The sequence below is a fragment of the Parasteatoda tepidariorum genome, chromosome 10, assembly GCF_043381705.1.
Source record: "Parasteatoda tepidariorum isolate YZ-2023 chromosome 10, CAS_Ptep_4.0, whole genome shotgun sequence".
NCBI lineage: Eukaryota > Metazoa > Arthropoda > Arachnida > Araneae > Theridiidae > Parasteatoda > Parasteatoda tepidariorum.
Window position 1 is genome coordinate 1963406 of NC_092213.1, and position 18675 is coordinate 1982080.

The 18675-nt window shown below is 32.8% G+C and overlaps 1 protein-coding gene across 1 annotated transcript in view; it reads right to left on the bottom strand.

Moving 5' to 3' along the window:
• LOC107456874 (peroxidase) overlaps positions 1-18675 on the bottom strand; it is a gene marked incomplete in the record, with an annotated part of 38203 nt that overhangs the window by 11034 nt on the left and 8494 nt on the right. Inside the window, 7 exon segments of the mRNA XM_043047285.2 lie at positions 1449-1808; positions 6168-6303; positions 6428-6535; positions 8466-8570; positions 13436-13594; positions 14680-14847; positions 17992-18185. Coding sequence (XP_042903219.2) covers positions 1449-1808; positions 6168-6303; positions 6428-6535; positions 8466-8570; positions 13436-13594; positions 14680-14847; positions 17992-18185 — 1230 coding nt within the window.

Genomic DNA, 18675 nt, shown 5'->3' on the forward strand with positions numbered 1-18675 from the left:
CGGGTTCAGATGGTATCATGGCTACGACAACTAACGCACAGTCAGTCAGCGTAGTTGCTGGTTCGACAGATCAGACGGATTTACGGTCTTTATTGACAGAGATCACAGCTCGTCTCTCACGGTTGGAAGCCCGTACAAGTGACCGGTCAAGGAGTACTAGTCAGAAACGCTCTACTTGCCGAAGCCGATAATCTGCAAATTCACAGTATTGCTGGTATCATAAAATATTCAAGCAGCGAGTGACAAAATGCCGACCTCCATGTTCGTTCCAACCGGAAAACTGCTGAGGCCGTCATCCAGTCAAAAGGGTGACGGCGAAGCGATGATTCAGCAGCTTTATCTGACGGACAAGTCTACATCCTCACGTTATCTCATTGATACAGGAGCTGACGTCTCTGTGATACCCCGTTCTGCCTATGCATCTAGTGACCATTCTTTACAGATGAAATTGTTCGCCGCAAACGGTACGACCATTCCAACGCTTGGCCAAAGCCTGTTGAAATTAGACCTTGGGGTCAGAAGAGAGTTCAGCTGGCCTTTTATCATTGCTGCCGTGCCTCATCCAATTATCGGAGCTGACTTCTTACGCAATTTTGGTTTATTAGTAGCCGTCAAAAATGCTACAGTTATTGATTCTTTGACCAAGTTGCAAACAAGAGGTACCCGGTATGCTGAGATTGCTTCAACGGTAGAGGTAATTTTAGAGAACTCTAAATTCCGTTTCCTGCTCTGATTAGGTCAGGTGTCACGCCAAAAAAAGTTAAGCATGGAGTAGAACATTGGATACAGACAAAAGGACCTCCTATTTTCTCGAAACCTCGACGTTTATCGTCAGATAAGTTGAAAGCTGCAAAACAAGAGTTTGAATTTCTGGTAGCATCAGGGGTTTATCAGCCTTCCAAAAGCTGTTGGGCAAGTCCGTTACACATGGTTCTAAAAAAGAATGGCGACTGGCGACTGTGTGGTGATTTTCGTCGTCTTAATGGTGTGACCGTGCCAGATAGGTACCCTGTTCTCCACATGCAAGACTGTTTTCAGGTTTTGGAAGGTAAAAGGATATTTTCTATCTTGAACCTGGAAAAAGCGTATTATCAGATTCCGGTACGCAGGGAAGACGTGCCAAAGACTGCGGTAACAACTCCGTTTGGATTGTTCGAGTTTTTGTATATGCCGTTTGGATTATCAAATGCTGCCGCAACTTTCCAACGCTTCATTCATCAAGTCTTAGGTGAGTTTGAATTTTGTGTACCTTATTTTGATGACGTATTTAAACTTTTTAAAGACGTTTTAAAGCTTTGGTGGAGTGTTCCGGCTATCGAAAATCGGCATGAAATTTCTGGACGACCCAATAATTACTTAAGATCTAAAAGTATTTTTAGTTTGAGATTCCAAAAATATGCATTAAAGGTGATGATTATCTAACACCCTATATTTAGATAGATACGTACTTGTATGTAAATTTCGAAACATCATCCACTAAAAAAGAATCGTTCTGCTCGGAAGGAACTTCAGACGATCCAGACAATAAGGGGTCAAGTTGTCCCTCATGCAGTAGCTTGAGATTTGAATATGTGTCACGGAATTTCAGTCGTGGCATGTAGCTGCTGATGCAAGTGGAGGTCATACTGTGAACTCGAAATGCTGCTGTACTGAACTCAGCTATTATAGATGGATTTACTTCATCGTTGTAAAGGGATCTGCCACTGGGATGGACATACAGGTCGTAAATTTCCATGTAATCAGGTCCAATTAGATACGGTAAATATTCTTTGTAGACAATCAACTGATATATCCCAATTGATATTCGCCTGTTAATCAGAGAAGAAAAAGAAGTGATTAGGTACATACCCTTCACACATTAGGTCACATTTGGAGTAGGTTTTTTTTTTCTTTATACAATCTGGCGTTTTCTAGTGGGAGCAGAATCTAGAGGGGAAAAATGTTTTATGTTTTTCTTCACAGCTACCAAAATAATTTTTAATTTAAAGTTAATTGTTTAGACACTTAACTTTAACTGTTATTTTGATATTTAACTGTAACTCGGAAGTTTGTCATCGGTAGTGCCGGGACTGAATTTTTTTAAAAAAAATAAATTTTACGAAAGTTTTTATCCAAAGTTTATTATTAAAAGTTTTTAGTTAAAAGTTTAAAGCTTACAGGCCATGACCGTCGTCATACCATTTTATATATTTGTTCACTGTCCATTTGTTCTGTTATCTACACTGGTTGTTATGAATTTGATGAATGTTAATTAATAACGATTCGCTAAAATTAAAAAACCTTATTTCACGTTATGACGATGATGTTCCTTTATAGATGGTTACATTACGTTCTTCTTCTCGGTTCATTGTGAGCATGCGCATTCATTAAAAGTTACAGATGGCGCTGCTCCACTAGTTATTATAAATAAATAAAATTCTCCTAAAAATAAGACGATCCTTATAAAATTTGAATGTGCTGAATAAGAGTTGCTAAGTAAAACTGCAAAACGTAAATTCGTAGCGCTGCAGTGGAATGAATCAACCCCAATGAGCATAAAATTGTATGTTTGACCGCAACCCTGCAAATTTCGCTGTATTTCTGAAATTAAAAATTTGAGAAAGCCAGTTTTTATCAATGATCTCTGGGCATCATTTGTCCGAAGAATGGCGATGGAAATCCTTTGAGCCCATATGGTGAGCCCGTCGCATTTGAAGTTTTCAGAATGCGCTTCTTTGATTTCTTTTATAACTAAAATGTTTTAATTTAGCTCGTTTTCTTGAAATTTCTAAACTTGTGTTTCGCCTAAAGCTAGATTCGTTTTTTACCTATGAGTCTTTTTAAATAACTTTTCACAGACTAGCAAATGAATAGAACCTGAACCCATTCATATTACAGTTTGCTGTTCACGAAAAAAACCTCTCTCTTTAGACGAACTTTCCTGTGATTTTATATCAAATGCAAATCAGCCAACTTTCGTAAAGCTATTGTGTACTCTTTAGTTTTCTCCCTCTAGTTTACTCATGGTTGTAATTTATAAAACTCACAATAGTATTATTAATATGAAAAAAGCTAAAAAAAATAAATAATAAAAAAAAACCCTCCTGTGCCCGTTACTGAGTAAAGAGGAACCTGAAAAATATTAAAACAATTAATGAGTAATATATTAGTATAAATACACAACGTTTTTAAAGTGCTATATTTTCTTCTGACATTTTTTAAAAATTCGGTATTTTCTTAAAAATTTTGTAAAATTTCATAATTTTTGCAGCTGTTGCAAGAAGTGAGAATATTGCTGAAAAATTCCGAAAAAATTCACGAGTAATATTTTATTCAATGCTCAACTTTTGAGTGGTCATTTGATTTTATACGGCAATTTTTGAAGATATGAACAATTTATGAGACTTTGCTGTTCTTTTGAAAAATTTCAAAATATTAAGTCATTTGCGGGAAATGAAGATGCTGCATTAAAAATCTGAAATAATTCACACGTAATATACTATAACTTTTGGAAGGCATAATTGTTTTCTAATTTTGGAAAACTTTTTTTCCCGCTCCACCCTGGAAAAGTTATTAGCATTAACATGAAGAGTCATATGAAGTTTCGTTATGTATTATTATGAACTTATAGTGAAATTTTTACACTTTTCTCATAAAAAGTATTTCATTTAATTGGGAGATTTTTTTTCGACCTTAGAATTGATTTACTAAATCTGATTTGCATTGATCTGATGATTACCACTAAACAAGGTGCTCCGGAAAGATCACTTTCAATATACACCGAAGAGCCATTACATTAAGACCACCCTGCTAATAACATGTAGGACCACATTTAGTCTTCAAAACTGCTAGCACCCACCGTGCCATTGATTCCACAAGGTGCTGATAGGTAGTCAGAGGTATCCGGTACCAAGCGCTCACCAGCTGGTCCTGCAATTCCCTCACATTGCGAGGGGGTAGCGTGGCAGCACGAATTTGGTTTTCCAAGTAAGGACCACAAATGTTCTATTGGATTAAGTTCAGGTGAATTTGGGGGCCAAGTGATGACTTGAAATTCACTGGAATGTTCCTCGACGATTCGACCCTTATGACACGGTGCATTATCCTGTTGGTAAACACCATCCCCCGCAGGAAAAACTGTTGCCATGAGTGGGTGAACCTTTATCTGAAGAATTTNGTGATTTTGTCGTTGATCTTTATTTTAACAATGACAATATGGATTTTACTTTTTTTAATTTATGTACACATATATATATATATATATATATATATATATTAGTATTTAATATAGTCGAAGCGGCGTGAAGGTGTTACTTATCAAAAATGAGAACATCAAGGGTTGCAAGGAATGAAACAAGCTATATCTCCCTGACAAATTACAGTAGAAGAAAGCACATGTGATAAATGTCAAAACAGTTTTAATTGGAGGTTGAAGCGTGAATCCTAATAACCGTCTTTCAATTCCTTTTTTTTTAATACTGCAATTAAGCCTGTCAGCTATATGAAGAGCTGTCTTTATGAAACATCCTTTACATATACAGTTTAAACAAAAATGCGTACTTTATAATCTAGCTGCGAAGTTAAGAAAAATTGAGCTTATCTTGATTGTTTGTAATTTGAATTATTTCGGTACCGTTTGTAATTTTGCATAGTTTCTGTTACCTCTTCACAGCTGAAGTATATTGAAAAAAATATTGTACAGTTCCGAATTACTATTTAACTGTCATAAGGCATAATAAGATAAATCATTTGTAATGTTTTCATCATTGCACTCATAAATCATTTGTACACACAACGAGATATCAATTATACTACCAGGGGCTTAATAATTTTAGGTACACATGCCTCTGTTTTTAACTGAGTAAAAGAATAGAATATTTGAAATGTTGATTTGCACCTAAAGTAGGAACAAACATGCTTATATTATGGTCAATTGAAATACAATGATGAATAAGTTCAATAATTATTTAGGAAAAAACATAAATTTAAAAAAATGTTTCATCAAAGGACAATTCAATACTGCATTAAATCTCAGTTTCAAAGCTATTTTAATTATACAAATCACGCAAAATAAATAATTATTGAAAATAATCTAACTTTAATTTAATAAAAGTATCTAACTACTTGGGGGTAAAATATATAAAAAATGTTTAAATTCATGTACTCTCACATAACACTCATGTAGTCTAACATAACACTTATATAAAATGACACATAAAAATAGTAATCAATAAAATTAAATACTCACAATACTATGAGATTTGACTTGAATGACTCTGTCATATATTTCGCCATATATATGCGGATCTACATGTTCTTGATTGTATTATTTTTACATATTAAGTAAATATATAATTTAAAAGCTACATACAGATCACAGTGCTATTAAGTCAAAAGAAAAAAAGTATTTTCAGAATAGCTAAATTACATAATATTTAAAATTGCGTATTCGTGTACATGCATTTGGCGACATTTTTCGAAAATCACTTCTGTTGATGTGGAATTCTACTCAAATAATTTACATTTTCTGCATCTCTTGGAACGTCCACAAATGTTTCAATGAGGGTAAAACAATAAATTGTCTAATAGCGTGTGTGATAAGAAGCTCACTTATGAGAAGAGTTGAAGTGCAGCCCCAATTTCAATGAACATGCTTGTTAACAGGTATAAAAGTACGATTTTAGTAATAGTATATTAAATAGTATAATTATTATTAACATTGATTATTAGGTTTATCTATTAACACTTTTAAAAGTGCGTGTTTATTAAATGGTCGACAATTTATTAATATGTTAAAAATTAGGCGTCCATTAAGATGCAGAAAATTTATTTACAGTTTTAAAAATATGCGTTGAGAAACAGTTAGTATTTTAAAAAGTACGCGTTTAGTGAAATGTATAAAAAATTATTAACAGTTAAAAAACACGTGTCTATTGACGGGTAGAAAATTTATTAACAGGTTTAAAATTATGCGTTTATTAATGCGGAAAAAAAATTATCCACAGTTTTAAAAATATTCGTTTAGTAACAGGTCAGAAGTTTATTAGCATTTTTAAAATAATGTGTTTAGTAACGGATAGGGAACGTTTTAACAATTTTAAAACCACCGCATCTATTAACGGTTGGAAAATGTATTAATATTTTTTTAAAAAAGGCATCTATTAACAGGTATAAAAGTTAAGTATAACCTTGCCTCTTGAAAGATAGTTTCATCGTCCCACCAAGAGTTCAGTTTGAAAAGATAGTTTGCAATTCTGTTGTGTATTCGAACAAATAGGGTCTGAAGACTCGTTAACATGGTGTGCTGATTTATTCGATCGTCCCCTGAAATGAAATCGATTGACAAAATACCAGAAAGGGAAACAATGCCGTTACAAAATTTTAAAGCATATTCGTAAAAAAAAATGAAAATGTATATTTTAACAATGAATTCATTGACGAAACTTACCACCTTCAAAGCATTGAGACATGACTTCAAAAGGGCAAAACGTTGCATTGACATCTTGATTCTTTGGCATCAATGTTCCAAATAATGTGTATTGTGTTCTCAGTCTACCTTCAGAAAAAAATATTCGTAAAATTAATTTAAACAAAAAGAAAACAATCTATAGATTTTTTATTAAAAATTTATATTTTACAAGATGCGATAAAATCCCGTGTATGAATTCAGATATGCACACGAAAACTTGATTAGTAAGTTTTTCGAGGATAAATATATTTCACTAATAAGGTTTTCGTTCGCATCTCCCGATTAGCATATTTTTGTGAATTTTTGGGAGCGTTCTTGAGAATGTCCATTAGTGGAAGTTAATACAGAATTGCAAATTTCATTTCAAATTTTTTAAAATATAAATCATTCTTGTCTACGTCTTTCGTTTAACTTGTATTAATAATTTGTTTATGTATTTTACTGTGACGGTGATTATTTTTGTTTTGAGTATCTGGCAATTTTGCTGCCTAATTAGTTTGTTTATGTTCTACATGGCTCCATGTACCTTCTGTGTGTTAAGTAAGAAATAAATCAAATCTTTCTTCGTGAAAGAATGATTCCGTTTGTTCTCGAAACAGAATGGAAAAAAACAGTTGCTAACTTAAACAAATGCCGCGTTTCAACAGCTAATCAGGATCTATACCGACGACAACGTTGTTTGTAGTTATCCGATCACTTGTTTATTCTGTTAATAGTTCTTGAAACGTTTTTCTACAAACCTAAATAAAAGTAATTGGCGATGGAAATGGGCTACAGGTGGCGTAGAGCCAGAACTCTCTACCTAAGGCAGCACTTCGCATGCTTTCTTCATTAGCGTGTAGAGATTCATAGAAGAAGGAAGTACGTTAGTTTCTGTCTTGATTTTCAAAAAAAACTTTTAAGTTAAGAAACTATATGGAACTGAAAAGTACATTCAATAAATAGTTTTAAAAGAAAGCGTCGTGGTAATTTAAAAAAACAAAAAATATTTTTGACAATTAAATACAAATAAGTATTAAGAGAGGGGAAAATATCGTAGTACATTCCTGTACAACTGTGAGAAGCCGGGATAGCCTGGTTGGTAGGGCACTGGGCCCATGTCCAAGAGTTCGTGGGTTCGATCCCCGCCAGCCGAAGTCTCCCCGTGTAGTACACGGTGACTGATGCACGTTAAATCTGTCGAGTCGCAAAGTGCTCCATGTTCCCATAACAAGTCAATACCTCTGGGAGTACTGATCCAGGAGTTTCCTTGTCTTCTGGATCGGTTCAAAATTACAAGACGACAAAGTTGAACATTAATAGTCGTAAACCCAAAATTGGGTCGTCTGTTCAACGACGGATATAAAATATACAACTGTGAAGACGAAGAGAGGAAAGGAGGGAGGGTCAAGACATGTAACCGGTCTTCTCCCCAGATTGTATATGGTAACTGGAATAAAAAATATAAGAAAAAATTAAGAATAAGCAAAAATACAAATTGCTTCAATATGCTTAATTGTCAAGGCCAATTTTTTTTTCTAAGTTTCTAAAACAGAAATAAATTTTAAAAAAAATAGTTAGATTTTACAGATTTCAATCATATAATACGTATCTGTTAACTATGAATTAGCTGCTCTCTTAAAACCTAATGGTTAACTACTTCAAGTAGATATTTTCGCTAGGATGTCTCAATTAAGTTGGTTGACTCGATATCGGAAATTTTTTTTTCTCCAATGCCCACTTGGAGAATGACCTAGATCATACCGGCACCTGAAGGGCATATTTGTTGACCACTCTTTCAGGGGCACCATATTAGGTGGGCCAACGTTGCTCCCACAGTAAGGACAAATAGCACAGAGAAGGAAAGATTATCCATGCCTTGCCCGGGATTCAAACCCAGAACCTTTCTGATGCAAGGTTCCCTAACCCCTACATAGGCCGGTCGGCTCGATTTCGGAAATAGATTGCTTTAAATTTTCATTTTGAAATTTCTTTTGATACTCATTTGTGATGTTTAATTTGCTTTCTTGTTGTTTACCTGTTCCATCGTTTGTCCTAAGTCGATAAGATGCATCATCACTATTGTCGTAAACATTCGAAGCATCGATGAATGAGGTTTTCTTATTGATTATTCCCCTTTTATCTAAAAAAACAGAATGTCTTGAGATTACGACATAAAAAAAAATAAAACTCAATATCCTCCTGCTATTCAAGCTTTAAATTATGGTAGAAAATAAGACTTTTAATTAGAAATGTACACATTTCTAAATGAAAGAAGATTGTGACATTAGGTCACAGCCTAATTTTCTAAATATCCTGTTTTTTTTAATCAATAATACTAATTCTTTTGACTTAATTTATAATTTTGNGTTAAAATATTTTTTGAAAAATTCAATTAATTTTTTTTAAATTAAAATTTAACTTTTTTAATTATTACGTAAAAACGATGCATTTTAGTTTTGAGCAGTTTCTGTGCACATTTTAGGATATTTCTATGATGTATTTCTTCGCATTTTGTCATGGAACAAAACTCAGAGGACTCAAGTAATAAAATAGTGACACGCCGTAAAACTGTCCGAAAGGTTACTCAAATCAAACTTCTCACCTTTCTCATAATTTTTCACTGTCATTAAAAACTCCGACCCACGAGTGTACACAAATCCAATAAAATTTTACGAAGACAATCACTTTTTAAGAGCATACAAACACAATTTTTTTTTTACACAATATTATTTTTTTAAGTGATAAAATTGTACCAAATGGTGTACAATATATCGGACGCTGAGTCTCTGGAGTTTAAGAAATATAGCCTAATGAAAGATTAAAGAAAGAATGTTTTAAGTGACAGTTTTGAAACAAATGAGATTTCTCGTTGGAAGATCTTTATTTAGGCAGAATTAACTGTATGAACTATACTATACTATACTATCTATGCTATACTAATTACAGTGGTGGCCAAAAGTGTGGACATTTTTTGAAAGTTTCATGTTTTTCAACTTTGTGTGCTTGTAGAATATATTAATTTTCACTTAAATACAAACGTTTATCTATATCAAATTGACGGTAATTTAATGTAAAATTTAATAATGAATACAGTATTACAATATCTGTATTACAAAAAAAGTTATGCAACTAATAGTAAGATCAGTCTTAGATTTGCATTTTTTTAAAGTGATACTTACACAATCAATACTTAGTAGGATAACCCTTAATTTTTAAGACAGTTTCACAGCGTTTTTTCATCGAGTGAACGAGTGTTTGGAGTTCATTTTTCGTAATCACATGGTGCCAAGAATCAATTATAGCTTCAAAAAGTTGTCTTTTATTGGATGGACGGTTTTTTCGTACAAGAATTTTCAAACGTCGCCCCAAATTTTCAATTGGATTAAGATCAGGACTGTTTCCTGGCCATGGTAATATATCTATGCCTTTATTTGAAACCATGCTTTGCATACTTTTGCTGTGTGGCATGGAGCTGAATTCTGCTGAAAAATAAATGGTGCGTTGTTGGGGAAGAGATCCCTGATGGAAGGTATCAATTTTGGTTTCAGGGCAGTTTCGATGTATTTTTTGGCATTCAGGATACCATCAATCACTTGAATTTAGCCTACACCATCAGCAGACATACATGCCCAAATCATGACATTTGTTGGGTTTTTTGTAGTTGCTTCAATGCAATCAGGATGAAGTGCTTCACCTACTCTACGTCTCGCGTATTTTCTACCATCACTACCAAACAGCGATATTTTACTCTCATCGCTCCAGATTACTTGTTTTCATTGATTTTCTGGCCATTTGAAGTGTTCTTTTGCTCATTTAACTCGTTTTTCGCTTTGCTTTTGATTTAAATATGGTTTTTTCCTTAGAATTCTAGCTTGTAGTCCAAATTCTGATAACCTTCTTCTTATTGTTCTTGAACTTGCTGCAATACCCGCTGCATTCATTTCACATCTAATGGCATCTGATGAAATTTTTCTATCTTGAAGGCATAGCCGTATAATTTTTCTATCGGCAGTAGCAATTGTGCATTTTTTTCGGCCTTTATTTTCCACTGATTTCGTTTTTTCATAACGTAAACAGAACTTTCGTACACCAGAACAAGTCACTGAACCACCAACTTGTCTTGCAATTTCAGCATAAGAAAGGCCATTTTCTTTCGATATGACAATTCGGCTTCTTTTTGTAGATGTCCAATTAGTTTTTCTTGCTGATGACATTGTTTAAAATTAGTTTAATTAAAAAAGGACTTAAAATATTCAAAAACAGCAATACTCTATTTAATTGTGTTAGTATGCATCATTCCGCAAAATATTTCCACAACAATAACTCTTTTATCATCCAAATAACCTAAACTATAGTTACAAACATTTCATTGGTCCTAAGAACAGTGTTTGTGATTGGCTAGTACGCTTTTATTACGAAACACGTCCTTATTCAAAACGATTTGGGTTTGTTTGTTCTACTAAAATGAGCATAAATTTTTTTGTAATATAGATATTTTAATTCTGTTTTTGTTATTAAATTCTACATTGAATTACCTTCAATTTGACATCTAAACGTTTGTATTTAAGTGAAAATTAATATATTCTGCAAAAGCACACAAATTTGAAAAACATGAAACTTTCAAAAAATGTCCACACTTTTGTCCATCACTGTATATCATTCAGCAGATAAAAATACTAACCTAAGTGTTTTTGAAGTGGATGAATTTTACATGTGCAACAAACAGTCGACGAGTAATCCCTCTTTTAGCAGTAATAAAGAAGACCAAGAGTGGGAACGTTCGAACAGTCTTACTAACTCTAATGGTCTTATATATTTCAACTTGCGTATAATAAATGAAGGTAAGATAGATAATTTATTTCCTATGATAGACTCTGAAGCTAATTTACTCAAATTAACTAACAATCACTCAGCTCTTCAACAATCACGTCACATAGAACCACTTTAACTGTAATAATAAAAATTGAAGCTCGTACAGTTTTGCTCTCTAACATTTTAAAGCCTCACTAACTGAAAAAGAAACGATGCTTTCTATGTAAGTTTCCGCTATTTAAATATCACAAATGAATTGAATCAAGCAATGGAATAAATCATGCATAAAAATTATAATTGTGGAACTTAAATGATGTCCCGAAACTAACACAAGGATTTTAATTAAGTAGAAAATTAATTTTTTAATTGTTGGCGACCAGAAAAAGAAAACAGTTGATAGTTAAAAAAATGCAGCACTACAATTGAGAATCAACGCGTTGTCGAATGAAACAATCCAATTATTGCGTGCGACATTTTTTGGTTTATCAGAATTGTCTTCCAAGATCATGTGATTTAACACCAATGGAGTTCTTTCTTTGGGGGTTATTTTAATGCATCTGTGCGTTGAATGAGGAAATTCAATTTTGCATCAACGAAATTATGCAAAATGGTCATGGAAAATTTCCACAAAAGAGTGAACATGTGAAATTCCATACATAACCCTATCCTATGTCATAAATGTTTCAATTAAAAATTATATATAATTGGGTACATGTACTTCAACAAAAAGATCACGGATACCCACATGTGACTTATGACGTCAGGGCCAACTCGTCATTTATAAGCAAAATGACATATTAAAGCTGAGCTAAGTTTCTCCACATAAGTTAGAATGCTAATTAACACGAAGTTTATTAAATACAACGCCGTATCGCCCTTCAAATGTGCTGAAATATAATTCTTTCTCGCCTACTTCTTTTATTTAACTTAGATTTATTATTTGTTTACATATTTTATTGTATATTTTGTTGTAACCATATATTTTTGTTTTGTGTACCTGGCCACTTAAAGCATAGTTTGTTTACGCGGCTTCGTGCCTGTCTTTGTGTTAAGTAATAAATATATAGTGAAAGATTTTAAATATTTGTAACGTCTATGGAAAGAATAGTTGTAAAGAATAGTCTAACGTAAACAAATGCCACGTTTCATACCCACACTACGTCACTTGCAAGTACCCAATTGAAAAAAAAAAACTGTGTTTTTCTATTTAATTTAAACCTTGTTAAAATTTTGTGACACCCTTTGGGAAAAAAAATTGCTCACGAAGTGGAACAAGTTTGCACCTCTAAATAAATCAAGGACACTTATTACATAACATCATTCTTAAGTTTTAATTTAAATTGTGGTTAAAAAAAACTGTAATATTAATAAACACGCATAACTGTCCGGACCGTCACTCCATCAGCATTTTTGAAATATACTGCTTAAAATTCTATATTGATTTTTTCCGACAAAATGATGTCAGTACGAATCTGATATGATGAATTAATGATTCATCATATCAATTAATCAATTAATTAAAAAATGTGTTTTAACATAAAACATTTACCTGTTTTTAAATTCACAGAAAATATCTTTTATTTTTATTTTTCCTGTGTTATTTATGTCAAGAATATTTTTCATAACCATTCAAAACAGTTTATGTCAATTTAAACGGCAGTAACAGTGAATTAAAATGTTAAAAACGGATTACTATATAGTTTTTTTATTAAATGATCAAAACTAGTAACCCTCTAATTTTATTGCTCGACATGTTGGGGATAAAAAAAAGTCAGAAGTTTAAAAAAATTATCAAACGTAATATTTCCGGATCTAGTAAAATGAAGCTGTTATTTTCCTACCTTTTTAAAAGGTGTCTAACACTCCCGAATTTTTTCTTTGTCAATTTCTGTCTTAATATATTTCTTAGATTAAATCTTTAATTTATTTGAAGTCCTAATATAGGGATTTTATTTTTAAAAAAGAAAAATAGTAGGTAATAAAAATTTAAAAAATAATGGTGTGCTATAAAATTTAGGAAAAAAATGGTATGTAATAAAAAATAATTATAAAAGAAAAATGGTATGTAATAAAGATTTTTTTTAAAAAGGAAAAATGGTATGTAATAAACTAGTAAGATTTTTATAAGAAATTCTCCCCAAATTAAAAATTAAAATTTCATCAGCAAATCCAAGATGGCGAAGTGATACTTACCGAGATTGCATTTCGGGAATGGAGCAGCTCTTACAAAGTTTTGGCACGTGACATTGATGCGTGAGAAGAATGGATCAGCAGTAGGATAATCGAATGCGGCAGAACAGCTGGGGTGGGTCGTCCTTTGGGGACCACAACACTTCAGAACGTTGCCATTTTCTGTTTCATGAAACAATAACACGATACTACTGTGAATTTCAGAATAAAGGATTGATTATAAAATATTTAAGATATTCCCTAACAGGTAAATTCTAAGAATATTATTGTAGGACAAGAAAGACGGAAAAGAAAATCATCAGTAAAATCATTTTATTGTTTGCTTATTTTCGGCAAGAGTAAAGTATCCAAGAATTTTCTACAAGTTGCAAAATTAGTACAGGACTATCACTTGCATGATGGTGGATAATTTATAATTAATTATTGTAAAAATGTCATAATTTCACTTTGATGTCACTTTTAAAAAAAATCAAATCCATTAAGGAGTGTAAGAACGTAAAATGTTTGAAAATTTAAGAATACGATATTGTTGTTCTCTTCCGAAAGTTTTTGCATTAAATATATCCATAGGAGATGATTGTCATTGCCTCAGAGAGGTTGGAATTCTGTCTGTTGGTCCACGGTTTTTTTATATTTCTCTTCTGTTTATAGACATTTTCTTATTTAAATATCATTGATATTCTACTCATGGCAAAGCTTACCTTTAATCATAAAGGCTACGACAGCTTGAGCACATCAATTTCAATAGTTTTACCAAATAATGCTTTTGATCGCTAAATTTGGCGGTTTTTTAAAATTACAAATAATTCACGTTGAACATACTTAATTCAAACGTAATACTTACTAAACAATTGGAAAATCTAAATAAATATTCGTTACTTGCATTTTATCTTCAAGCTCGTACAGTCTTTAGAAACCTTAAAACGTGGGAACAATATTGAAATAAAGAAGTTAGAAATTTCTTGATATTAGTTCTCAATTTAAAATCTGATCCTTGGTTCATCGTCACCATCAAAATTTATCTGCTTACTGCCATTTTATCATCTATTTTGTCATTAAAGTGGCACTTTTTGGTCCTCGGTACATCAGATTTCGTGACTAGACATATTCATTTGAAAATATTAAGCATAGAGGTGAATTATTAAAATAAATCTCTTCATTTTGCTTTAACTTTTTAAATTTATCCAAATCATAACCATTCATTATAAAAATAATTATAATGTAGCATAATGTTTAGAAAGACTTGCCTGTCATAACAGGGGTGAGCACAACATCATGCGTTAAGAACTGTCCAAAGAACGTGAATAATGCTGATACACTATTTGAGAAATTACTTTGACTTCCTGATTGCAGAGAAATGTGACGGGGAGAGGGTAAAAATTGACCAGAGACAGATTTTCTCAATCCCTTCATTCCTAAAAGAAATTTAAAAAACTGTTAGAGATGTACCGAAAAGTAAACCCATTCTATACCTAACTTGCTTTTGGTTGAAACAAAGAATCATGCCTACCAAGAGTTATAAAATGTTATAGATAAGACGGTGGACAGAAATTGGGATCGTGTTTGACACCAGCGCCATGAACGAAATCCCTGAATACTTAATTCTTTTACTGAACAGCTATTGAACTAATTCAGCATCAAAGTAAACGATACCAAAATGAATGAGTGACACTTCCATACGAGGATCATTTCTTACTTACAGGGCTCCCAAACTCGCAGGAAATAACAATCAGCCTTTTAAGCTGATGACATCCTAAGAATGACTAAATGTAGCTGTTAAGAAAATCAAACTATTGAAGATTGGTGAGAAAAATGGATGCCACCAAATCTGCGTTATTAATTCTAAGAAAATCTTATAAAAGAAAAATACAAACATCACCTTATTTAGGGAATCAACCCCGATAGTCGACGAAGCCATGGTGTCACACTTACAAATACATTAAACTGGATCGCACATATCTCCAGCATAATTGGGTTGAAGGCGCCTTTCCGGGATTATAGTCAATTCAAGGTCACCCATCGCAGCTGGTCTTAGCAATAAAAAGAACCCTTTATACCTACAGTGTCTGGAGCATCACCAGCGTTGCACATAAAAGAAGACCATGAAAAACAAAATTTTGTGTAGAACCGGGACTCCGTGGTTCATGTGTGAAAGACTTCACATTCATGAGCACATTGCAGTGCTTCCTTATTCAAAGACATTGTGACGCATACATTTTTAAAGAAATATTTGATTTCATCATCAAGTACAGCGTTTTTTCCTTTCGGACAGGGTTTTCTCGAATAGATTTTGTAAATAATTAAGTATATTCCGTAAATAGCTATACAATAAATATTACTTTTTGTAAGTATTCATTTTTAAAACGTTGCTTTTATTTATTCGGGATCACAACTGGGGTACAACCCGTCTGAAGCTGAAAGTCATTATTCATGTCAACTCATTATCCCCCCCCCCACCCAATTCATATCTACCTTGGCAATTTTTACAACAATTAAATGTGTTGAAGTCAACACCTTTGCTGGTGCACGAATAATAAATTCATATAGGAGGTAAATAACTCAGCACTTGGACTCCATCTGACACAGACAAGCCGAGTCTCATTTCACCTTCCAGCGGAAGAAAAATATCATGTTTCGTTGCTGAGAACCATCCACTTCAAATTGCCTCTCTTCCTCCTTCCTGTATTTATGATGTGAACTGCGGAACTTCTGCGATGTTGTTAACTGTTTCAACGACTGAAATTCCTGATCAAATAATTAATTTTTGGTAACTAAAGAACTTAAAAAATGTTATGATGTTAAATGTTATTTAGTGCTTTATTGTTGTTAAATTAAATATTTGTGTTACATTAAATGTTATTATACTGAATTTTTACCGTCTAAGAAATTAGTGAGTGCCAAAAATTTGACTCCAATTATGACGTTGCAATTTTAGGCAGTTATTTTGTATTAATTGTTTAAATTGCATGCGTTGATTGAACATTGTTTTGCATAGTATGAAAAGTAATTATAGCTGTAACCTCCTCCTACAGTGCCATCTTTCATCAGTTTGTTGAACTCAGCAGTTGAGACTAAGATTTCATTCGCTTAAGACTCTTATGCCATCACCTTCCCTTTCTAATTTTGTTAATTGTAAATTTTGTGCTGTGGGTATTTATTTTTAAATAAAATAATTGAAATGTATGGTTTCTTTCCAACACTCCTTACGTAGCAACGAAGTGAATGATTCGTAATGGATGATTTATTATTAACTTGACTGAATCTTAAAACCTGGAAGGGAATATATAAGTCAAGGCTGCCAATGATTAAAATATTTTATAGAGTGGTAGACTATTAAAGCTTTCAGAATTTTTGGTAATTTCTCCAATATTTAAAAAAGAACATTTTTTCCGATTCTCACCCGATTGACACTCGCCATTTAGGTATCCGTAAAGCAGATTTGTTGTCCACTCCTTCAGGGGCACCCCCTATTAGGTGGGCCTGCCTTGCTCCCACAGTAAGGACAGATAGTGGGGAGAATGAAAGATCATCCCTGCCTTGCTCAGGATTCGAACCCAGGACCTTTCTGATGTGAAGTTAGCTCCCTGGCCACCGCACAGTCCGGTCTGAATTTTAAGAGAGCCACTACGACATTTATCACCTATCATCACTAAATAAAAAGTAATATTTTAATTACCACGGCATATTAACTATTTAAATAATTACAAAACAGCAATACGGTGTTATGTTTCAAAATAAAGTTTAATCTGAAAGTTTAGAATCAAACTGTTTCTTCTCTAATTATAGGTCAAATAAACTTTCGAAACTACCGCTTTTTAATTTTTTTATAGGACGTTGCTACTACTGTTTTATACGATAAATTATGTTTTTGATAATCGAGGTCAAATCACAAGGATGGTCAAGTGGACAGATTTCACTGTATAGGGTAGATATTTTAAAATTCATTCAATTTATGATAACTTCCTGAAACAGTTTTAAATTATTCCAGATTGTGACCCTTTCTGCTATCAATTTCATATCTTTCTTAATCTTTTTGAAATAGAAACATTAACCCCTTGACATATCATTTCTTGATATAGAAATGATCTTTGTTTGCACTGTAAACAACAACTCGCAATGAAATGTTGATAGAGATGCCAAATAATTAAAAAAAAAAAAAAACGATAAATAACTACAAACTAAATTTTGCAAATGTTTGACAGTTTTTGCAAACAAAGGTATAGCATGACATAACTACTTTAAAGTGGTGAATTATATAAGCCTACGAATTATTTAGAAATAATGGTGGATAAAAATCTACTAAATTGAATTTATTAAACCAAGAATCACAATCCTTAAACTACCACTTTAAAATATTTATTTGCTGTCCAGAGCAAGTTGACATCTCTGTGTTGAAGATGTCTGAGACACGTCAATTATTGTTTTGACATGAGAAACAAATGACGTCTCCCAGACGTCTTCGTATCTCAAGGGGTTGATATCTGATGCGTTAATAATATCATAAACATATATATAATATCATAAAAATAGGAATAATATCGTAAAAATAGGGAATTGACCTTCATAATTGGCGGGAAGAAGTCTGTTTTGTTCTGTTATGGCTTTTCCCCACGTAGGTTGTCTCAAATTGTTGCATAACCCATCGTAATTTCTGTAATAGGCATGACCACACAGAACTGGTTGATGAAATTGTTTGCATTTTTCTAGAACTTTTTGGGTAGATTGACTGTTCACCAAATGGTATCTTTTGTACCTGGAAAAGAGATTACATTACGCGTGTTATTGTTTAAAACAGTTCTCATTGAAAAATACACGCTAGCCTTCAAAGTTATCGGCAATTGAGTTAACTATAAACTAAACTAAATTGAGTGTCTGACTACGCTGATTAAAGTGAACCACCGGAGTTACCATTTAATCCCCGGGTGTCAAATAAGTTATGTAGGTATTAATTTTTGCAATAGCTGTAAAAACTGTTGTATTATAACCGTCCGATTAAAAAAAAACGTTGAAAAACATTGCGTGAACCTTACTTCAAGTTAGCACTGAATCTGGCATTCATGTACATTTCAAAGGGTTTCTCTCATCAAGCTACTGTTTTTACGCCAATTAATAATACAATCTGAATCAGTCAGCCTTTTTTAAAAATTCACGCTAGTGTCCCTACTTCTCTGCTATGTAGAAAGTGGGGGGGGGATGAAGGTGATAATAATTTTCAATTTAGGATACAATACGTTAAGGTCATG